A 24,385-nucleotide genomic window follows, 5' to 3' on the forward strand; every position below is an offset into this window, starting at 1 on the left:
TACAATGCAAAATAACTTCCAAGTAAAAAACATTACAGATTTGCAATATAAACAATGTTTGCAGCATTGTTGGCAAACATAATAATACAGGAGAGATAACATAATTTGGGGCAACAAAAATTAAGCGGAAAAAAAGCCTTATCACGCTCTACCTGTCAATTCAATGACGGATTCATGAACAAGCTCTGCCAGCAACTCCCTTTCAATTTCCGTTCCAACATTGTCTATCTCTAACCTCAAATGTTGAAGCCAACCCTTCCCCACAACCTCCTTCATCACCAGTCCATCTACCACCAGGCTGTTTCCGTCCTCATCATCATCACCAGAGAGACATTTCACCTCACTAGAAAACCACTCCTTCATTCGGGTCCACACTTGGTCCACCAATATCAATTTAGCTCCTTCTGGGAGATTATTACTGACCCCATTATGGGGTATGGCTCTTTGGCAAGTGTCTGGCCCATATCCTGCGATTTCCATCAGTGCAGCATTTACACAATCAAACACAAGTTTTCGCGTTGATCTCCTTTGTCTTCGCCTGGCTTCGTGTAGTGTATTCTTCTCATGCAGATCGACATACTTTTCTCTAAGAGAAGGATCCAAAGGGCTTTCAGTCGAATGCCACATCAATAAGAAGGCATCTGATTGCACTTCATCAAGGCCAGCCACCGTTAATAATGTTTGAACAAAAGAGAACCATTCTTTTTCTTCTTCCTCTGTCCGCCAAGTGGATAAAAATGGTCTTAAAGGAACTGAACTGGCCGTATCTATGCAGGAATCGTTCCATGACAGAGTACGAGCAATTGATCCTATTGGAGGAGATTTGTCAATCAGATTGCACCTTATAGGGTCAACAGACAACTCACCACCTGTTAGATTTGATCCAAACAAAAAAAAGGTCAAACTAGAAGTTGCACATATAGCACATTATCAAAAACAAAAGGGAAAAATAGAGCTTTAGGTGTCACTATTTACATGATTTACCATGATCTGGCTTCGTCCTGCCAAAGGATATACATGCTGAATGTTCATCCTCTTCAAACGTTGTATCCAAAGCAGATATTGGACTAGGTTCGTCCTGGCTCTCACATTGATTTTCCAAGGGCAAAGATTTTGATACAAACAGGCCAACCTGCTAAAAGTACAACATAAATGAGCTTTGAATTTCTTTGTGAGCAGTCAATTTGTGAAATAGTCATATAAATCCTATTACAGCTGGTGCAACAGATTGCCCCCATAAATTGATAAAACCTCTTTAACAGTAATCACAAAAGAGGAAGAAAAAAAAGGTATGCAAGAAATTACAAGGAGACAAATCAAAAGTTGAGAGAACTCCTGTTGCCTACTTTACAGGAGACAGATGATAACCATCAAAACATAAGAACCAAAAAATGGAAATAACTGATTTTTGTTTTGGTAACCGTCAAATTAAATGAACAGAAAATAGAACCAAACTGATTTCCCCTAATTAGTCCCATAAAACCACACTAAGGTATCACCTAAAAAGTGTTTCTTGAAAGAGGTAAGTACTTTACCTCAGGAGAAATTATGCCTTGCTCCCCAAAGGAATTCTGGGAAACTAGTTTGCCTGGTGATTTATGAAGATCAGCTGACGAGAACTCACGTCCCAGATCAACTTTTGCAGGACAATATGAAGACTTAACGCCAGACTGCACTTCATTGTTGGATTGCAGATGGCGTCCGTTGTCTTTGCTTGGTTTTCTGTTCCTTGAGAACAACAGATTTTTCAGTGACAATTTTGTGCTTCTTGGTTTTGTTGTCTCTTCAGGAAGGTTGGGTTTTCCTGTCTCATGACCTGGAACATCTGCATTCAACAGCGTACCGAATTCAGACGAAGATACAGGAACAGATTTAGACCTCAAGAGGTTCCTTGGTGACTCATCAATGCCTTCATCACAATTGGAATTATTCATCAAGTTGGAATATGAAGTTCCAGGCTCTTCTTTGCTAATCTCCTGCTCCATTCCTCCAGCATGCTTTGTGTCAGAAAGAGCAAGCATCTCACCTAATGTACTGGACCTTCTTCGAAGATGTCTTTGTTCCGGAAAACTTCCATTAGAGGACACCATTGCCCATCTCTCCGAAAGTCGCTTCTTGGCTTCTCTAGAAACCGAAGATTCTGGGGAATAAGATGCACGGCTCAAGGAGGAGCAGGAATAAGGCTCGACAAATCTATTAATGTAATCCCAGGAGTGCCTAGAAACTGGTGATATGACTTCTGAATCACTGAGATTTCCTGCAACATACTCATTTTCAGACTTGTTAAATGAACTTTCATCACCAATGTAGCCATTGGAAGACATAGAAGAAAACAAGGTTTCATCCCTTCTGTGTCCACCAAGGTTTTCATGCATCTTCTGTGATAAGGCCACTTCTCCTGAATCCTGAGCTTCATTATCCTCTATGTTTACATACTTCATTTCAGCTTCTGATACTCTCGGTGATGCTGAAGGTGGAGAACTTGCAGCCATGCAGTTGCGTGTCTTGGTAAGACTTGGTTTCAACACCACAATCCTTGTCGGCTGAGCAGGATTTTCATCATTCCACCCTGGTGCAGGAGGGGAAACCGGACAATGGCTTTCGTCTACCCTGTTTCCCTGACCCACCTGGGTGGCTCTCTTCATCTCTTTTTCATTTTTGTTTCCTGATTCACCAAATCTACTATTATCCACCATCTTTGTTGGTCTAAGAACAGTTATTCGTTTTGTCTCAGGAGGAGGAGGTACGGATTTCAACTTTTGTAACTGCTGCGAAAACATTGGATTGGGTTCTTGCAGAAACTTGAGAAATAAATCTGTGTTGGAACTTAAAACGTCCAATGCTTCTTGGAATTCCTTAGACTGGCGAAGATTTCCATCTATAGATAAGCATTTAGCTTCAATGAACTTCTGACGAACAAAAGCTACCTTCTTGTCAATACTGGTTTCGTCATGTCTTGCCTTTTGGGGAGATTTGCTTCTCACACAGTTTATCTTTGTGGGTTGCTGCCAAACTTCATAGACATCTTTATATTCATTCTCTTCTGGGCATTGATGAAATTCCTGATGCATTTCTTCCATCAAAGATCCGTTTTCGTGCGGGCAATAACTGAAAGAGGAATCAGTATGAGATCGAGAATGACCTCCAAAATGACTTTGTGTGGCTGAAACAGACTTTCGAGTTGGAAAAGCATCAAGGCCCATCAACTTGGCAACAAGACTAGGTGGGTTCTGACTAGAATCTATTTCCTTGGACATTTCCTGGGCTATAAGCATCTTCATTGGTGTTCCATTTGATTTCCTGTTTGAACTGTTTCTCTTCAAATCTGAAACAATCTGCATGCACCATATCTGAGTATTAGTATTAAAGCCAAATTCTACAAAACCCAGCTCATCTTGCTTCCTTAATAAATATCATCTAGAGATAGTCTGAAAATATACCATTTTTTCCTCTATTTGATTCCCAGAAGGATACATCCTGACAACATCTGATTGGCTCCTCGAAAGAGAGCCTGCAGTAAGATAGACCAAGTCAACACAAAGATTCAATTGTACGGTTAGAAAATTCAAAAACAATAGAACCAAATACTCAAATAACATCCATATGAGTTCAAACACGTTCAACTGTTCTTGCAGGAGGTCTTTATTCTATGCAAATGAAAAAAGCTCCAGATGGAGGCAGTCATATTTCATAAATAGCTAACCCATACATCATATATCATTTTAAAACTTGGTAGGTGATTAGTCTTCGGCAAACAATACTATTTATGCACCGTTCCCAAGTTTGGAGAGTCAACTTCACAAAAATGTTCTAATAAACACTCTTCATCACAAAAAGAAAAAAAGAAGATGAAGAAGGTCTAACCAGAACAATAGTGATATTTTTTACCTACAACACTTTCATTAACCCAGAGTGTCTTGTTTATGAGGTTCTCAATAAAGAGTTCAAAAACCAAAGATTGGACGAACACTAAGGAAAAATATATAGCAAAGAAGTTCATTCTCACCATGTGGTTTATCTGTAAGAAGCTTGTTTCCTGTCACCCCAGAATTTAAATCGAAAAGGTTCACCATTCGTCCCAAGCATCCTGGAAAAGGTTTATCAAGATTGCAATTTTTGCCATTCTGAAACCCATTCATCTCACCACCTGAGACACACACAAAATTAACCATGTAAATCCACAGTGCTGCATCAATCCTTCTATCATGAAACATTAATATCCAAAGAGCAGACGAAATACTTTTAATTTTCCATATACCAAATAAATAGGGAGGTGTTCAAGTCAGCAAACACAATACAACCATGTAACATTGAAGCCGTGAGTAGCAGGTACTCTGAACAAATTAGGAGAGAACAAGAACTTAAAGGACAAGCTTACAGGCATCATGCAGAAAACCCAGAAGAAATAAGTAAGATGATTTGATGTTATCAACAAAGTATAGTAATCAAATCATAGAGAAAATCTAATATCAGACAATTCACCCCCTCATTCTGCTACATCTAAAACAAGAAATAGATCTTCATACTTCAGATATTCATGCCAATATGTGAAGCTACAAAAGATGCATTTTCTCCAACAACAGCTTCGCAGCAAATTGAGGGAGAATTATTAAAACCATTAAATAGGAATTTGGAAAAATAGCTCCCGGGTAGGGGAGCTACTCCTATATGATGCTGCAATCGCGTCATTGATGTATTTCTAACAATTATTTTTGAAATATATAATTTTTCCAGATGGAATTCAATGAATTGACCAAGATAAACAAATGACAAAAAAATTAGCTTATTCAACAATATGTTGCATACATTACACTATTAAGACCTAGATTATACAGCTAGAAAATACATAAAAATCCATATGAAACATCAGATCAACCAGTCAAGCAAAAATCATAACAAAAGGGATTTTTTTTTATAACGAAAATAGCCAACAAACCAATCAGAGTAAAATTACTAGTGAACTCTGAAATAAAATAGACAGCAAATGACAGGCATAAACAGCAAAACCTGAAAAGGCAAAAATCCGAAGAAAAAGAAAGAAAGAAGAGAGCACGAAATTACGAGAAAGAGAAAAAACCAAAGAAAATCTAATTCGAATTACCTTAGAAAAGATAGATCGGAAGAGAGTATAAAAATGGCAACTGAAAATGAAAACACTTCCACTTCTGCTAAAAAAACTTCAATCAACGAAATGCAGGACCACTTGACAATGCCACCGCCGCAGGTTTCACACAGTAGGTGAAAAATAACTTAGAAAAGCTCAAAATGTGGACACAGATCTACCTGTCATTTCACGGCAAAGAAGTGTCCGGAAACTGAAAATTAACATTCCGGTGGAAAACTCGCCGGAGAGCCTTCATCAGCTCACACCGATCACGTTAATAGAGAGAGTAGAGAGAGGAAGTGAAGTAAAAAGTTTGTGTGGATTAATAACAACACAAAATGAAAAAAGATATCCTTCATTTGTAAATACAATAAAATTGACCTGACATGAAAAGATCCTTATGGTTTGGGATAATTGTATTTCGACCCCACTTTTTAATTATTTCTATCAAAATTGCCCCCACATAAAACGCGGCTTGTATAGAGCTGGTAAGTATTAACAGGTGCACCGTCGAAGGGTTGTTGAATTTGTAAATTACACTTGCGGGTACTAATACATAAATTATCATATAAAATATAATTATTTCATTATTTAACAAAAATAAATTTTTATATATATATATATTATAATAGATGTTTCTAAATTGCACATCAAATATCAGAATTACTTATAATAAACATATAATTATTTATATAAAATTTAAGACATATATAATATTTTTTCTAATCAATTATCAGACGATCGCTTATTGCATTATCAATTTAATAACCTTTTTTTTTTAATATAATGTTATGGCCAATTTGGTAGCAACAACATTTAGATTTCAGGTAAGTGAATCCATCAATTTAATGCATTGAATACCAATACAATTAGGTATGCGCATGATTATGAGATAACTTGCACATTTATTTTCTCATTTTAGAAGCTTTAAATTGAGTATAATTTTATATTATGAAAATAAAATAATAATTTCTATTTTAATGCTAAACTATATTATTTTGAAATGTCTACTAATATTTATTTAGTTTATAAAATCAATGAATAATTTATATTTTTTATCCTTGCTATTAATATTTATGTGTTATGTTAATAATGAACAACTATTTTTATAGTTTAACTCAATAAGAAATTAAAAAAAAATACGAATTTTTTTTTGGTAATGTATCAAAATTACGTTAAAAGAAGTATAACATTATTTATATTTGTTAAATAATAAAATATATGATTCTTTTAAGAACGGATAAAAGGATCATATAAATTAAGACATATGAAAGATTAATACTATAAGGCAATCGTTCATAGTTTGAACTTTGAATATAAATATACATTTGTTTCTTATATATATATTTTTTTTTAATAAGCAACTACACTTTGCCCAAAAAAAGCCTATTTTTTTTTAATAAACATCTTCCTCTTAAACGTTTTGTTTAAAAAGGGAATAAGACGAATATGTGTACATTTATTTATTTATTCACAATCAAGAGAATCTTTCACAGAAAAGAACAAAAAGATCTCCAATGCAAAGGTGAGGGATCAATAGTTGTAGTACGATTATAAAGTAGTAAAATATAAAGGCATAGTATAAAATAATGATATGCATATAATAAAGTAGTTTTTCTATGATTAGTTTCATAATGAAGCTTTTTTGGCTCATTTGTCCATTGACTTTGACAACTCGATTGCAAAATCTTACATTAATAACTATTCATGACAGCTTTTTCAAGCATTATTATTCTACCAATTAAAGAGAAAAAGACACTTTCTTTTTCCTAAAAAAAAAATAAAAATCAACCAAATAAAGTGGATTTTAGGCTAATTTCCAAATGATGGTAGCTTTACTTGTTGGTCCAGATAAATCAACACCATATATATAATTGGGCTATAAATCTCAAAGAGAAACTTATGACCACAAACAACAAAAAGGGACCCTCTTCAACCATTCTGACACTTGCTTACCAAGTCACTCTCCATATTAACCTATCTTAATATTTTTATATAAAAAATTCATTTGTCTAATCATAATAATTTATAATTAATATTAATTATATAATAATTAATTCTCGTCTCTGGGTGTCTAGGTATCCACCATAAGCTTTTTCTCGTTTAAACCTCGTCCTTCACTTTTAAGGCTCGAACGTATTTAAGTAATTGTCGTTCTGTAAGACCATAATGAAAACGCAATTTTTATTTTTCTTCTAGACGAATACGATATTGAGATTTTTTACCGGAACGCGATTGGTTTCTAAGATCACTTTCGGTCCTAGGCTTTTTATTACTTAGTCCTAGAGTGCTTTATCCCTAGATGTCCAGTCAACTGTTGCGCCTCAACGCATTTCGGGGAGAACCAGCTAGCTCTGGGTTTGCTACGTCATAACCGTAGATTTTTTTTTCCATCTCGTTTTTTTTAACAAAGACATCTCGCCATATTCATCATTTAAAGATATATCTTTCATTACAACAGTTATATGACAGCGGGTGGAGAGAAAAAAAATGAATTGAACTAAAAATCTTTTCTGGAGATGTCCATTTTTCTGAAGAGAAGTCGGGATCACTAACTAATACTAATCTAATATATCTAATATAACAGAAAATACATATATATTAATTACAAGTTAGAATTTATATAAAATTCCGTACATAAAATTTCAATTTTTTTTATATATAATCATATCTTTACCTCGTAAAGACAAAAAATAATTTTCACAAAATCATCTGTTTAATTATATATCACATATGATGAATAAGAAAGAAAAATGACATACGTAAATAAAAAAACATGAAAACATCACGTAGCAATCAGACTAGCTAAGTTTTATGATAAAATAAAATTTTATTTTTGGTTATAAGCTTGCAAATGTGTATACATAACGCTCTTATTATACTTGATCAATAGGTAGTTAAGTTAGTTTCTCATATATTTTACTTTATTACAAAATACAAATATATATCTTTTATAAGCTAATTGGCTATGGATATAATTATATAATATAATTATAGTCTAATAATGAGGATTCATTTCTTAGCTCCACTTAGCTGACTTTTTATTTTTAAAAGAAAATTCGTACCACCATCGAGCATGTTTTGTCTATGACAAGGTGTTGATTGTTCCCAATGAGATTTAATAATATTATTTACTTTTTAATATTTTGTTCTTTGCTTACAAGTTTTATAAGTTGGCCATATAAAGAATTATTATTTCCAAATATAATTTAACGCTTTATAAATCAACATACTTATACTTTATTATTAACTAAGTTGTTGATCACTTCCAGTTAGATATAGCTATTACTCTAAGTGATTTGAATCTATAAATATTTATACCCCAAAAAAGTAAATTGCAACACCTTAATGCAAATTGTAGTTTTTGTTTGTTGAACTAATCTAGTCAGCGTGTAGCTCTGGATTTTCAAATATACTTTGACAAATTATATTAGAGTGAAGTTTTACCATGTGTTTTTGACCTTAAATTTTTCTAAAAATATTTGACTATTTCAAAGAATATGATTTATATCCATAAGTTCTAAAAGTTATTAAAAATATTCGTAAATTTGTATTGTCATTATATAATGAATATGTTCTATTAAAAAAAAAATCTTATCGTATTGATGGTAACAATCAACAATAACAAAATACAACAAATAAGTAAGACAATAATACATAAACGCATACTAAAACGTGTCATTAATTCAGTTATAATTATATTGAGCATTTTTTATAAAATATAAAATTAGGGGTAATTTTGATTTTTTTTTTAAATTCCCAAATATTTAAACTTCGCCCAAATACTTTTTTCTAGTATATGGAAACTCGAGATACTTGTCAAATATATTTATCAAGTTATAAAACCAAATATCACTTTTTAAATTTTTTCCAAATATTCCTGGGATGAAATAAGTTAATTAAGGGTTAATCTTAAAAGGCCGAATAATTTAGACAAACTGATGGAGATTTCAAGTTCGAAACTTCTTTCCTACGAAAACAAAGTTACCGAAGGATAGCAACAAGAAGTTTGTCCTTCGACAAAACTTTGTCAAGGGGTGTATATATAGTCATATTTTATTATGACTTATTAACCACAGTATTTAAATTTAGTTGAGTGCCTACTATTGAACACACGTGCAAGTGGAAACGACTGCATTTATGTCATTTCTAGCTAAGTTTTGAACAAGTTATTGAGTACTCACTTTCCAACCATACTTATTAACTTTGATACACTTTTAAAACCTATAAATAATAAGAAAATTCTATTATATCACCTTTTGAATATAATATATATAATATCTTAAAAATATAACAGAATAATAATTATAATGTATAAAATTATTCATTAATTTAATAAAGTGAACAAGTATTATTGAACATCTCAAAATAACATAGAGAACAACTGTGACTTAATCCATCGGTGGCTCCTTAACTTTCACTTAGACACGTAAGCTAGACTTTGTTCATTTTAAACATCTCAGGTAAAGTCGTGATGTGCCATTTTGACACTTTTAATAATATGACATAGTGAATGTGACCCACATTAACCGCGTGTCAGACTCTTTTTTTAGTCAATTTTAATTTTATATTTCCTTCTTCTTCCCCATTTTTCAATCACTATTTTCTCAAACTTGAACTTCTTTCATAGTAAAATATATTCGATGATGCCACGAACAAAGAATCTAATACCAAATATCAGAGCTTTCCCAAAGATTTACCAAGGATGATGCCCTTCTTCCTCAACTTAATTTGAGAAAAAAAAAGACTCAAATTTGAAGAAGAAAAAATGAAAAGTTGGGGATGAATAAAAAGTCACTGAAAATTGCGGTAATCGTATACATTTGTATTTTTAAAAGTTTATTGGATCTTAAATTTTTTTTAGCAATAAAATCTGTAGAATTTTCTTTTAGCGACAAAATTTATGGAGTTGTATTTATTTAGAAAAAAAATGAGTTACACAAGTTAACTAAAGCTATACCATAAAAGGATTGAATAATATTTAAGTATAAGAGATAAAGAAAATTTTGAATATTATGATAAAAGATTAAGGGGTGTGTGCTACTGTGCTTGTTTCTGCAACGTTGGAGAAGACGATGGGGTGAGGGTGGGGCAGGAGATGCCTCTCCTAGTGATTTTTTTAGGTGATTTAATCATTTTTTGGTTATAATCTTGAAAAAATGTCACGTATTATCATTCAATCTTTTTTTTTCTTCATAATTGATAGTTAAATATTTAAGAATTATTTTGAACAAAATGACAAGCGTCCTCACTTAATTTGACACTTCATATATATTATCCGCGAGTGAAATATTCTCACCATTATATTTTTGCTGAAGGTAAAAAAAAGTGTCAAAAATAACATTTTAGGACCTTACATGAGGTGTCTGAAATGAACCAGGTCTAGTTAAAATGTCTAAGTGAAAATTAATGTTAACTTTAGAAGGTTACCAATGAGTTAGCCCGAACAACTATTAGGTAGACATAATGGAGATAGTGCTTCAGGTAGACAAAATAGATATAGATATAGATATATTGCTTACCATATTATAGCAGGTAGACAGAATGAAAATTACATCCGTGATACATAAATTCGTAATCTCTTCAAACACCGCCTAGTTAGGACGTTTTGATGCTCCAGCTCCGGCTCTAGATGGCCCTGCTCCTGCTCCAGAAAATACAGTGCTATGCATGGCTTTGGCTAAAAGATATGCTTTAATCTGCTCTAGCTTTCCTATCATTTCGTATACATCTTTGGGTTCTTCTGTAGTTTGATGTTGAATATGGTCCAACATCTGCTCCAACAAATCTTTAATAGATTTCATATCCATTCCCAGATGAGAAAGAGAATTCTTTAAGTGAAATGACTACCTTCTCCAACTTGTTGGTAATTTGTCCATATTTTCAGCATTAGTCTTCTAATCGATATTTATTATTTTCTCATCTTTTGTGGAAAATTAAGGCCAAGGGAGATCTAAGTCTATCTAATGAAGAAACTGTCCCTTTCTCACGGATTTGCCGTGACCTTTTCAATATGAAAATACGGATTATTTGTTATTAATCCGTATTGTTGGCTAGTTGCATGCAAATGATCACATTAAATATTCCTAAATTTTATGCTATTAGCTGATGCAGCAAATCTCACCTTCCTGATTTCCTATTAAAAAGGAATTAGAGTTTTTTGTCCCATTTTTGGGCCTATTGGTCAATATTGGCAAGAGTTAGTATACATGCTTATTGAACAACTAATCAACGCAGATAATCAAACAGCAAAAGGAGCCAAAGGGCACAAGGATCTTGATGCTATATATATCCAAGTGGGAAGAATGTTAGAGGTGAGTAAAATGACCAATATAACACTCACGGGAGTACCGTTCGACCATGAAAGTAACCCAATAAATAAATGGATTAACTAAATAAAATAAAATAAAAAATTAAGAAAGATTGTGAATTCGAGTCACGAAGAGAGCGAGCGAAAAGGTGAGAGCTCCTAAAAATAAATTAAAATAAATTAGAAAGAGTTTTCACACTATAGAAGTGAGGTGAATTCCCATTAACACCTTTCCTTCGCCAACCCCCAACGCTGCGAAAGCTTTTCTTTACTAAAGAAAGAAAAAAAAGAAAAGGAAAAGGGCAATGTGCTGAATGTTATTTAAATTGAAAAGGTAATTGACCAAAGCAAATTTGATTCAACCTTGTTCAGAAATTGCACCTATAGTTAAAACGCGATATTATAATAGATAATTGATGAATTTGAACGAAGAAAATGATTTCCTTAAAAGATTTCTTTTTTTTTTTTTTTACAGATCTCATGAATTACTTTTCACTATTACTTCTAGTGAAAGAAAGTCATAAAACTAAAACCATATTTTTATTGAAGTTCAGCATGGCTTTCTTTCTCGAAAAATGAAATACACACAAAATGACAAGCCTAGTTTTTTTAAAAAAGCATTATTTTAAGCTCAAAAAACGGCAAAGCTAAAAACACCTTTTGATGCACTGCTAGAAACTGAGTAGAAATTCGAACAAAAGAGTTCATTGTTAAGAATAGAACGTAAAAAGGTCAGCTTGTTCGTATGCTTTAAATCTTCAACGAGCCAATAGGATTAGGACTAATACTGACTAAAGAAATGTTTAGGCACAGTGCTAGGAGACATTACGAGAAAGATTCTTTAGATGCCAAGAACCAAAATTAATTAGAGCTGATAAGTTCGACAAATGAGCTTGACAGACATGGTAAAAGGGGACCACTGTAAGATTCGACACATGTTCTTACACATCTTCTTTGGTCGATACACATTTTTTTTTCAATGCTTATTCTATATTCCTTGTTATAATTGACATTTCACTGTTGACCTCCAGCTTTCGAGAAGGAAAACGAACAAAAAACACATTGCAAAATCATATTCAAATACTTGACTATTCTTTTGCTCTATATTAATTAACCTCCATTAGGAGTCGGGAGCAAGAATTTCGAGTAAAGACAAAAAGGATTTTGAGAACTGAAAGGTTACACAAATTTAAGGAAAGGTGTATAAGTCAAATTGGAAGGCTTCTAACCATTTTGTAATCGCAATGCTTGAGTTAGTTGCATGCACACATTGATTAATTCTATACCTCATCAACACTTAAATTAATTCTATGGATATTGTTATCTCTCACCAATACAAGTATCGAGTCACTGAATAGATCACAGATAGTGTTTTTGCCTCGTTAGATTCTAATTGAGACCTCATGGTTCACAACATACTTTATTGATCACTAGGACACATCTATTTGTAAAAAAATCTTGAGAAGGAAAACCAAAAAAAAAATGAACACAAGAAGATAATTTAATACTTGGCTATTCTTTTGCTATATACAAGCTAATACTCCATAAGGAGTCGGCAACAAGAATTTCAGGCAAAGATAAAGGAGGTTTTGAAAAAACTGTAAGGTTACACTAGTTTATGAACTGGTGTATAATCAAATTAGAAGGCTTACGAGAGGTCTCGAGTTCTAACTCGGGCATTATGTCATGTTTGATAGGGATACCCTAGTACCTACCCTCAAAAATGGAACTATATGGTGCAAATCCAGATATATTAGGCTACAAAGCGGATATCTGATGCCACGTGGGAACCATAAAAAAAACTTTGGAAGGCAAGGACTTATCATTGAAAACCTCCAAATTAGATAAGAATACTCGTAACTTTCGCCACCCTTGCATGATAATTCAATATTCAAGCAAGGACAAAATTGGTTTTGAGAACCGAGAAAGAGTACAACTAATTGTATGAAATGGCATATAGCCAAATCGGAAAGCTCCTAACAGTTTCCCTATACAAACAAGTAACCGTTATGAGAAATTACCAACCCTCTATATTTGGATATAATTACTTGTAGCTTTCACTCTCCTTGCCTTTTCACAGTTAAACAGGCTATGCAGTGTCACATTCTATGGTAAAAGAAAACTAAAGAGGTCTTGCAGCATGTTGTTCAGAAAGTGCCATCAGTAAATACTATGTATACTAGATACCTATTTTCTAGTAATCGAGAAATTCCTGCGGTCCTAGTATTGCAGGATAAGAGACTTGATGGATATTGGACCTGCCCCTCTATTCTTTTCCACTAACATACTAGGCTTTTTTTGTCTGTACAGGTGAATGAAACCTAGATAGCAAAGTACCACTAACGTCATGCTAGTGTGCAAGAAACACCCCGAAATTAACAATCTTTTCCTCAGTGGAATTCTATTCTGTTGGAGAAAAAGAAGAAAATATATTTGGTTTTGAACTATATGTACTTACATGTTCCTGAATCTCAAGCATAACATAAGTCTAACAGGGCCACATGAAGGATAACCATGGAGAAAGAATACCTTTAGTGGGATAGGGGCAATCATGCCATTCCATCATATGATAATAGGACCCACAGAAATTTATGAGAATCTTCAGCTCCATGTCCATTCACCAGAATGATCAGGGGAAATTTCTTCAACAGATGTAATCCAACTTGAATTATCAAGTAATAGAGATCTACCCCCTGCTTTGTCAGAGAACACTTCAGAGTTGCAAGAGAACCAAATGTCAGAGTTGAGTCCATGTTCAACTGATTGAGGAGCAATTTCTCTTGGGTTTGAACCATACAAGCTGTTTATGATCTCCTCATGTGTTAGACCAATTGAATCTTCTATATGAGGCAGTCTTATAGCATTATAGGTTGATAAACCCTTCTGCAACGGGGAACTGGCTGTTGACAAGATCTTCCAGCCAAAAGTATCCAAGGCCATTGGCATGAGGCCATCAGAATCACAATGATTCTTCTCATGATGACTTAGATATGGGATGATTGCACTGCTGCTTTCAAATGGATTCTCAGGATTAAGATCTTCCAGAAGATCTTGCTCCTCTGAGCTACATAGCAAGGGTAGATCAAACTGGTCCATTCTTGCAACTGCATATTCTTCATGTTCAAGAATCATTCCAAAATCCTTGGAGCAGATGTCAGTTGGAAAGAATTTCTTATGAAAGCTTGTTGAACAAGAATATGGCAGCACATCAGAATATCCAGAGTTCGTAAATAAAGACGATGAACACAATGCCAGCGCATCAAGCTTCTTTTCTGTACTCTGCTGGTAATCAACGTGCCATGAGGTGGCTATTGGTGAACACAATTCATTCCCTTTGATAGTTGTAATGGCTAATACAGGATCATTTTTCTCCTCATTGAAATCCCAATCTAAGAATAAGTCTTGTGCTCCTCCACTTACAGGTATACCTGCACTATGAAGTCTATATGGTAGGAAATCAGCAAGCCCATGATGGTCAAAGGATAATGAAGGCAATGAATCACTATGATCCCACAAACTTATAGTTATTTTGTTGTTTGAAATTTGGCTATTATCTGCATCTTCATAGTGCAACTCTGGGGGAACTCTCTCCTTTGGCCTATCAAAGAAATTACTGGGACAGCAATCACTCTGGCTCATCCTATATTCTGGTGCTATAACATGTTCTATGTGCCTTGAAGGAGGTCGTGTCTTTGCATGATCTGGCTTAGCATTTGCAAATGAGCTTGTACTTGCTATTTCCCCTTTCCCGACCGCCGGTGAATCCCATAAATCCTGAAATTTCAAGTAAGAGAAGTCAAGAAAAATAAAAGAACTTGAAACTCATATAGTTGCTGAAAAAGCTAAGAGATCATACTTACTTCATCCTCCTTCCTTCCAGGAAACAGCCGCCTGAGAAGTGCAGAAACCAAATCAAACCTGGAAACCTAAGTCAACTTAAGATGGAACTTATCAATATACAAAAACAACTGAAAACGTAAATCAGAAAGACCTTTCAGAATTGAGTTTTTGGACGTCAAGAAACAGTTTATTTGCCCGCTGACAAAGTTTCTTCCTCTTTGCTGCAAAAATCCCATTACCAGAGTACTGGCTCCCTAAAGAATGATAAGGAAGACATAAATGTCTCTGAACAAATGTTTATGTTTACATCTAAGTCTAATCATACGCCCAGTTAACTGCTAAAAAATAGCAAGCACCATTACCAGCTCACTGAGTTTAATAAAACCAGTCAGCTACGGTAACAGCAGAACACAGACAAAACAAGATACAGATATATGATTCCCCACCTCATACAATGAAGCACATATTCAAACAGACAAGGTTCTCATTCTTGTTTCATCATGGCTAAAAAAGCCTCATTAAGGTATTGCTAGAGTGCCAAAACCTATGGCCATAAGAGTGCTAATACAAGGGAACACATGGGAGATTGACCTTAACCTAGCTCAAACGACTAAAAGATTATGTTGAGAATCAGGAAATATCATTCCCTACCTATGTTGCTCGAACTCTTAAAAAATGTCATAAGGTGTGTGTCGGATCCTCCAAAAGTAGTTTTTTTGGAGGAACTGACACAGGTGCGGCATCATTTTTGAAGAGTCTGAGCAAATAGTGCCCTAGTGTTTCGTTTTCCTCTTTTCTTGGATAAATATAATTGCTCACAAATGAAGCAGCCATTCTAGTTCTTCCCAGATCCATCTCACAGAGCAATAATTATCCATAGAAAGGAAGAGGCGAGGGATTGATAGCGTTAATTATGCATTCAGTATCTTAAGTGAAGAATCATTGTTCCCCAGAGAATTGAATATAACCTGAATTATGTGATGGACCTGCAAGGGGTGACAGCAGCAAATTTGGATATACAGGAGTCACTGCAGTTGGGGGTGAAAAGCACTTAAGTTTTGCCTCCTTGGATATACCTGCATTTTGGTATACCGTGAAGATCGTCAAAATTAATGAGGTTGACCAAACAGAGTCAAGTTGCTTATATTACTTGTATGCGGTATAATCTGCTTCCTACCTATGACACCATCAACAGGTGAAAAAGACCGGCATTCATTAGTCTGATGTTCCTTTTCAACTTGAATTGGGATTTTAACATCCTTATTTGGGCACTTCAGCATATTGTATGTGCTCTGCGTGTCTGCACATTAAGCTAATTAGCTAAATCCTTCAAATAGAAGGTGGTTTCGGAAAAAAATATAGCAAGTCGAAATTTGCTTAAAGCTTTTTGGGAACCAGAAAGTTAACTAATTAGAAATCCAAATGCAACCCACCTGAGATACAATTACTAGGTTGAGTGATCTTGGATAGTTTACTCCCTCTATGAAGAAGATCTAATTTGCTATGGTCAATGTTCTTTTTCAACTTCTTGAAGAAAGCATACTCTGAAGTTTTGGGAGTATCAGCTGCACTAACAATACTATTATTTCTTGTAGAATTTAGAGGGATATAGATGAAGTAAACATCTTCTAAAAGAATAAACTGATTAGGACATAGGTAAAAAAAAAGGGAGTACTCAAAGAAAGAACAATCTTACAATTGGGGTTACGAGCTGTACGATATTTTTTGGACAATGTAACTCTTCCAGCATTTGGAAGAGGATCTGCTTCATTATCTGGGGATGCAACCTTTTTGTCCTTGATCACATCTAACAGTGAGAAATACTACAAATGTCATATATAGCTGGGGGAATAAAGCACAAAATTGTTAACACAATAATAAATGAGATATAGGAAAATTGAAACAAAATGCAAGAAATGAGTGAAACCATACAAAATCATGTACAAAGATAATAAATTAATGAAATATCCACGGTAAGTCCAGCTACCTCCATGGTAAGTCCAGCTACCTCCATTTAGTCCGAAAGCATAACCCATAGTATCTTTACTACTGGCAAAATGCCATCGACGTGAAACACATCAATATAAAAAATGGCAAATAAGAGACTTAATTAATAAGGAAGAGGATTCATAACACCTCCTTGCTTACATCAGGACTCTAATTATTTGAGGTTAATCATAGAAATTTTATTGTAATCACGTAAAAATCAATTATATTCACTATTCATCTAGTTTTGCACAAGCTACTTCTTCTTAGCAAGCTTATGAATGAAATGAGCTTCAAGACACATTTGTACTGCTATAAAGAGTAAGATACTAAAGCTTAAATGGAGACACATGGACCCCAACTTGAATTGGGCATAGTTGCTATTAAAGTTGCAAGTAATAAGATACATGCCCAAGCAAATGACAGAAAAAAATGAAAAAATAAAATCCAACAAATAATTGCAACTGCAATATTTTGATATATAATATCATCACACCATTGTTGAATAACAACTACGAAATAATCCAAAATAAAAACACATAATCCTGAAAATGCACCAAGGAAATCATTCACATTCTTAGCATCTCGACAGTTATTAAAATGCAAGCAAAATGCAGCACAAAAAAGGAAAAAGTTATGTGGTTGGACTATGATCGTTTGAAGTAGCCTCGAGTAAAACAGGTGAAATTGAAATTTTTCAATCTGGACCCCATCCAAAGCCAATATGTATGCTTATGATTGGTAATATCCAAGAACTAAATCCAAAATAACTCCCCTCTTGAAATTCAGTGCGAACTGGCGAACCCAGAATACTTGTCACTTTTTTGTGTGACAAAAAGTTCCAACTTAGTGTAAACATATAGTTTCGAGAAGTTCTAAATTATATTTATATTGTTCGATTCTAAGACAACAGGTTCATCCACCCACATTTCTGCAGTAGCTGACCATACGCATACCATTTCACAATCAATCACGCCAATATTTATAAAGTCGATCAACATATTATGAACCAGTAAACATATCTTAGAAGAACTAAAACAAAAAAAATCATTTATGCATAATATGTTTTTTCAGAAGACTTGTCACTATTTTCGCAGCAATAATACCTTCGGACTTTAGTATAAATATATAGTTTGGAGAAGTTCTAAATTATATTTATGGTGTTTGATGCAAGGCAACACGTTCATCCATAGATATTTTTCTGCAGTAGCAGATCATACGCATACCAATTTCACATTTAATCACGCCAATTTTATGAGGTGGATCAACATGCAGCTGAAACTAAAATAATATAAGAACCTAAACGAGAAAAAACTGGCAGATCGATTGGCCTTGAAAGAAAATTAAGTTCGGACTTAGTATAAATATATAGTTTGGAGAAGTTCCAAATTATATTTCTTGTGTTCAATCATACGCATACCATTTCGCAATCAATCACACCAATAAACTAAAATTGTTAATCTATGAGATTCAAAACAACTGGTAAATCGATCAGCCCGAAATGAAAAAATTAAGTTGCAAAGTATGTCAGTACCAAATCGATCTTCATCATTGAGGCGCTGATGTTGAGTGATTTTTCCAGCTGAAGAATTTAGGGTTTTTGGTGGATGATTAACAGCGGATTTGAATTTTCGCCTCATTATGTTGTGATGATTATCCTTCTGAAAGTCGAACGAAGTCTTCAAGTTTCAACCTCTTTGATTAATGAAGAAGACGAGAGGGAATTTTAAGCGCCAAAGCGGTTCAATTAGCGCGGTTGGGCTTGTGGGATTGGACTTGGAGCATACTTATTCACGAAATTTCGCAATTGTTTGTCACGTTTCAATGGCGGAAACGCTATTCATGAAAGTTAGAAATGAAAAAGAAACTATAGTTTTGAAAAATCAATTTTACAAAAAAATATATTTTTAATGAAAATTGCCACTTAATTTTAGAAAGAAATTAAGAAAACACTTTCAAAAGTATTATATATAACAGAAAATAAGCAATTTTAGTCCATTTTCTTTTTATTACTTTCCATATGATCTCGCCCTCTAATGCATAAGTATTTTCTATCTTTTCCAGTAAAGAACTTTCTAGGTTATCAACATTGATATCCTTAACTCATGCGCATAGGATGTTGAGCCTCAACGTCTAATGAAATTATACTTCATGCTTCAACACAAAGAACTATTATGCAAGGAACCTTCTAGGTATACAGATGTTACAATGATATTTTTAAATCACGCGCAGAGGATGTTGAGCCTCAACGTCTAATGCAATTACTTCATACCATTTTGCATTCACTGATTTTCTTAATTTCATTTCCTTTTAGTTGATTGTTTAGTTTTCTTGCACTACCTGCAGAAATTCATGTAGAAATCACAGGTCCATGTTGATCAATATTTTGTAATATTGATCGTATTGATCAATTTGATTGTCCTAAGTACAATAATAGTAATTCTAGTTGTACTATAATCCTAATCATAAAAGTAATTCTAGGCGAAATATCCTAATTAACATAGGTCTAATTCTTCAGCCAGCAGTGTTATAACTCGCAGTCACCTTCGTTGGATTTATTCCTTCGACATGTTGCAATTCTCAGCTACCTTCTTCATCAACATTTGTTGTAGACAAGTCAATCACCCTCGTTAGATCTGTTCCTTTGACTCGTTCCATTCGGCTGTATGCATAATTCTTTAAAAAGCAATAGATCTAGCAAACTAAACACTTGTTCTTGTTATTGAACAAACCATTCAGCTATATTAGCCGTATGTAGTTCACACTGTTCTATTTTTACATCTTGTACTTGAGACCAAGATGGAGAAGTACTCAAAATAGTGCCATAAAAGAAAATTGGCAACTGATTGAATTAGGCAGTGGCAATTCCTGGCAGCAGACACCCTTTGCAACAAGCAGTAGCAGATATTTTGTGGTGATATTGCATTTTCATCCTACTGAAGTATTTTTTATGGCAACTTAAATGGAGACTCAGTTGGTTTTTCAGTTGGAGTTTATTCTTGTTCTCAGTTTGAGCAAGAGGAGGCTGAAGCCTGAAGAATCTCAAATGAGCTGCATCTTTTGTCGATTCTCGCCTCCATGCTGTCAGAGCTCAGAGGTAATTTTTCCGAGTTCCCGTAAAGTTGAATAAATAGACACACACATGCTTCGTAACATCTTTCATAATTTTGCTAGAAAATACAATCATGATTTTGCCTCAGTGTCGCATTAATTTTTTGTCATCACACAGTCATATTTAATGGTATCCTCAAATGTATTTTCGTTAGTGTTTGACAATTTCAATTTTCACTCATGTATTGTCAATTTTTGTTGGGTTTGATAGCAAGGGAAAATATTTTGATTTAAATTATTTTTTTGAGAATTTTGAATAGAGAGGTTTGATGTATACTTGGCCCTTCCTTTTACCGGATTTTACATGCATGTTAGTTGTTGACTCAGAGCGTACTTGAAGAAATATATAGGAGGGTATAAGGTTTAAGAAAGTGAAATATCAAGTGCAGATACAGTCTATAGAAGGTCTGTCATTGGCGTAAGTTATCAAGCATTTATGGCTTCAAGAATTTTCGACTGGTAGGTGCAATACATTATTATTCTCTTTTCATATTTCAATTTTCCACATGTTTTAGTTGTTTTTTAATACTGTACAATTTTTGTTACAATCGGAGCTTGAGGTGTAATTTGTTCCATCTATCTTTGTTTTTAAATACATATTCTTCATATGCTAATCCATTGAACTTTAAAGCTTTATATTACTGAGATCCATCTCAGGAAACAGAAAAATGGACAACAATGAAGCTCTTGGAGATCTTAGATAGTAATTTTTTTTTTTTTGTTATTTTGTATTGATACTCAGAATGGCGGTGTTCTTTAGTATAAACCTATGTTGTTGTATTTATAAAACATCCCACACTGATAAAAAGTAAAGAATTATCGGAACTAAGGTGTATACTGCAATACACATCAAGTAATTTTCATTCTTCTAATTTTTACAAGTTACAAGTTATCCTTCATCACTATATAACTTTGCATTACATCTTTAAATTGATAATAGATTGTTGGACCGTGCTTAGAATCAAAATCATGTTACTATTGCAAATGGATATTATCTAAATTAGAGCTACATGCCTAAACAACTAGAAGAAAAAAAAAGAAGAAGAATACTATTCAATTGTAAACTACATACAAGCCTAAACCTAAAAGAATAAAAGTTGAAAATCTAACGAATCATGGAAAGAGGATTAAGGCCATTATTCATAGTAAGGTGTCAATGGAACTATGAAAGCCTCAATAAAGAAGCAAACTAGCGCTAGCTCTCCATAACAATCAATGCATTATTTGCTAGAAACAAGAGCATGGAAGTAACAACCAAGGAGACTAGAGTCCAAATAAGAGGGGGATTTTTAACACTTTTCACAACTTCAAATAAAGGAAGAGGGCTGGCTCAGGCAATAAATCGTTTACATTATATTTTTTGGCATTCCAACTTATTGACATTGAAATTCAACATTAACCAAACTATTTAGGACCATATTAGGGTCATGAAATTAATGGAGAAAAATCGCTTTAACAAAACGAAAACAACTTGTGACTCTATGACAATTATAATAAATATGCATTTCCATAATAATCAGAGCAACAGAGAAGTGACATAGACAGTCTAACAATGCACCTTTCAGAAATAAAGCACACACAGAGTTTGTATTAAGATAAACTAATCAAGGCGTAAGTGAAAACGATGGAGATATACAAAAGACTACAACTAGATAATCCTTTTATACTCAGCTTAGATCGAATAAGAAAATAAACCTTTTATGATCGAGCAAGAGTGAGATCTAATATGCTAACAACTAACACTAAACTATCTCAAAACAGAATATATACACAGATAACACATAAAAAGAACACCAACACAGCCTCATCATAAACGGAACAACATAGAAGAACCGAGAATTACAAAAAACCAAGAAAGGATTTACCTCTATACGACCATAACGAGATTCCCAGAACTCCGGCGAGCTCCGACGATAACTCAACTCCTTTTGGATGCTTTTTTGTTCAAATATTAACTTTCTATCTGCAACCCTAAAAATCTTTCTTTTCCATAAACTGTGGTTCTCTCTATCCTTGTATCAGTGAATAATGACTCCCCTTTACTGAATGGAAAAGAGGGTATTTATAGACGAAATTAGGGCTCTATTTTGGGAGGAAAAGAAGGCGGATAGGAACAACGGTCGATTTTTGAAATCCCCACTCAGAAATCTCTGCTGCTTGTACTCAAATTGCAACGGCTAAGCAACAGGGGCCGTTCGATTTGACGCTAGGACGAGTGAATCGTTGATATTGCTCCATCTAGCACTGACACTTGTACGAATTGTCTGAGGAAGATGACCAGAAAATGCAGGGTACTGTCGCTGCTGCTTTCCGTGTGTTTTGACGGAATTATTGACGTCGTTTGGAGACGTTGCTGCTCTTGTGTAGACGCCGTTTCACCGCTGTGTGTTGGAATTGTTTTGTCGGTTATGAGTTTTACCGTTGGAATCAGCTGCTGGACTTAACGTCGTTGGCTTTCTCTGCCTCTGTTTGTTGTTAAACGTTAAAAGTAGGGAAAATTTCCCTTAAAAGTAACGTTTCTGGGAATTGGGCTGGAAGGTTGGTGGTTGCTTGGATTTTGGTGTTGAAGAAGTGGACTGCTGGAAAATTGAAATAAGAGGGCCCAACACTTGGTCTCCAAATGGGTTAGATTTGTAAGCAATAAAAGAGCTGAAGGATTACAAACTTAACCGGTCTAAGTTGAGAAGTTAGCCAAATTGAGTTTAATTAGTAAATTCGATTAAAACTGAAATATGACGAATTAATATATTAAGGGCAACTTTCATATATAGCAAACAAAAAATTCATATTTGTATATTATAGCAAAGTTTGCATAATTGCACTCCATAGCAAACATAAAACTGTATAATTCGCTATATATATACAATTGTATAATTCGTTGACCTATTTCGCTGCAATTGTATAATTCGCTATCCTATTTCACTGCAACTGTATAATGCACAATTGTATAATTCACTGCCTATTTTGCTGCAATTTTTTTTATAAAATTTGCTTTGCATACAATTGAATCGAATTAAAATGTATGTATATTGCATAATTAGCAAGAAGATATATGTCTTTCCCTCGCTTTATACAAGAATAGGAACACAATATATACACTTTTGTTGTATAAAGCTATAGAAAATTGTATTTCACCGCAATTGTATAATTCGTTGACCTTTTCTCTGCAATATTTGTATAAAATTTGCATTTGTCTACAATTGAATTGAAGTAAAATGTTTGTAAATTGTATAATTAAGTGTATAACACAAAGATATATGTTTTTGCATGTGTATATACAATTTTCTCTCGCTTTATACGAAACAGAAACATAAATTATACACTTTTGTGTATAAAGCGAGAGAGGCGAGAATGGGAGAGCGGCGAGCGAGACTTTTGGGAGAGAGGCGCCCGGTAAATTTTGGCTAACGTTTTGCTATGGAGCACAATTAAATCAAACCCTAGCTACTCCATTTATTTTAAGTTATTAGTTTGCTATTATATACAATTTTCCCTATAATTAATTAATGAACTTCTTAATCTTAATGAAACAAAATAATTGATTTAATTATAAACTAATTAATTGAAAAATATTAACTATTATATAACTAAACTAATTAGTAAAATATTTAAGCAAAACAAAATCTTTTTTAGACGATTTATGAATATTCATAAAATGCACTAATTATATATATAATTATATAAAATATATATTTTATTGAGAAATTATAAATTTGACAATATTACATAACATAACTTGAAAAAATATTTTGAATTTTTATAAAACTAATTATTCCAAATCATTTGAAATTAAAGAAACTTAAAAATTAATACTCCCTCCATTTCAAAGAGAACGATTTCATTTCCTTTTTACTATTTCAAAACGAATGTCCTCTTTCTTTTTTTGGTAACATTTTTATTTCAGCTTTTCACGTGGCATGTTTAAGTCCACAAGATTAAAGGATTTTTGTACATTTGACATAACTTTAATTTAGGAACACAGGATTGAAAAGTCTTTTTATTTTCTTGAACTCTATGTCAAGTCAAACTAGATC

The 24,385-nt window shown here is 33.7% G+C and overlaps 2 protein-coding genes across 23 annotated transcripts; both read right to left on the reverse strand.

Moving 5' to 3' along the window:
- On the reverse strand, positions 1–5,565 carry TRM17/20A (TONNEAU1 recruiting motif 17/20a). Of its 17 annotated transcripts, none has more exons than XM_069299516.1 (7): positions 5,102–5,437; positions 4,007–4,147; positions 3,441–3,511; positions 3,143–3,335; positions 1,536–3,062; positions 985–1,132; positions 1–869 (listed from the first exon to the last, which is right to left on the reverse strand). In XM_069299516.1, exons 4-7 carry the CDS (start codon positions 3,191–3,193, stop codon positions 142–144), a joined length of 2,454 nt encoding a protein of 817 aa, XP_069155617.1. In that variant the 5' UTR covers positions 3,194–3,335; positions 3,441–3,511; positions 4,007–4,147; positions 5,102–5,437; the 3' UTR covers positions 1–141. The 17 variants fall into 17 exon arrangements, with proteins under 17 accessions (XP_069155617.1, XP_069155615.1, XP_069155616.1 ...); XM_069299514.1 differs by having other exon boundaries at positions 976–1,135; positions 5,102–5,434; XM_069299515.1 differs by lacking the exon at positions 5,102–5,437 and adding an exon at positions 4,259–4,664 and having other exon boundaries at positions 976–1,135.
- Positions 5,566–13,789: 8,224 nt separating this feature from the next.
- On the reverse strand, positions 13,790–22,828 carry LOC101266133 (uncharacterized). 6 transcript variants are annotated; one of them, XM_010324770.4, is made up of 8 exons: positions 22,217–22,828; positions 16,951–17,061; positions 16,688–16,819; positions 16,432–16,554; positions 16,223–16,330; positions 15,406–15,508; positions 15,275–15,332; positions 13,790–15,188 (listed from the first exon to the last, which is right to left on the reverse strand). In XM_010324770.4, exons 4-8 carry the CDS (start codon positions 16,532–16,534, stop codon positions 14,016–14,018), a joined length of 1,545 nt encoding a protein of 514 aa, XP_010323072.1. In that variant the 5' UTR covers positions 16,535–16,554; positions 16,688–16,819; positions 16,951–17,061; positions 22,217–22,828; the 3' UTR covers positions 13,790–14,015. The 6 variants fall into 6 exon arrangements, with proteins under 6 accessions (XP_010323072.1, XP_069154971.1, XP_069154970.1 ...); XM_069298870.1 differs by having other exon boundaries at positions 15,275–15,305; positions 22,217–22,809; XM_069298869.1 differs by having other exon boundaries at positions 16,951–17,096; positions 22,217–22,617.
- Between the last annotated feature and the right edge of the window lie 1,557 nt (positions 22,829–24,385).

Source organism: Solanum lycopersicum, chromosome 6 (assembly GCF_036512215.1).
Source record: "Solanum lycopersicum chromosome 6, SLM_r2.1".
Lineage (NCBI taxonomy): Eukaryota > Viridiplantae > Streptophyta > Magnoliopsida > Solanales > Solanaceae > Solanum > Solanum lycopersicum.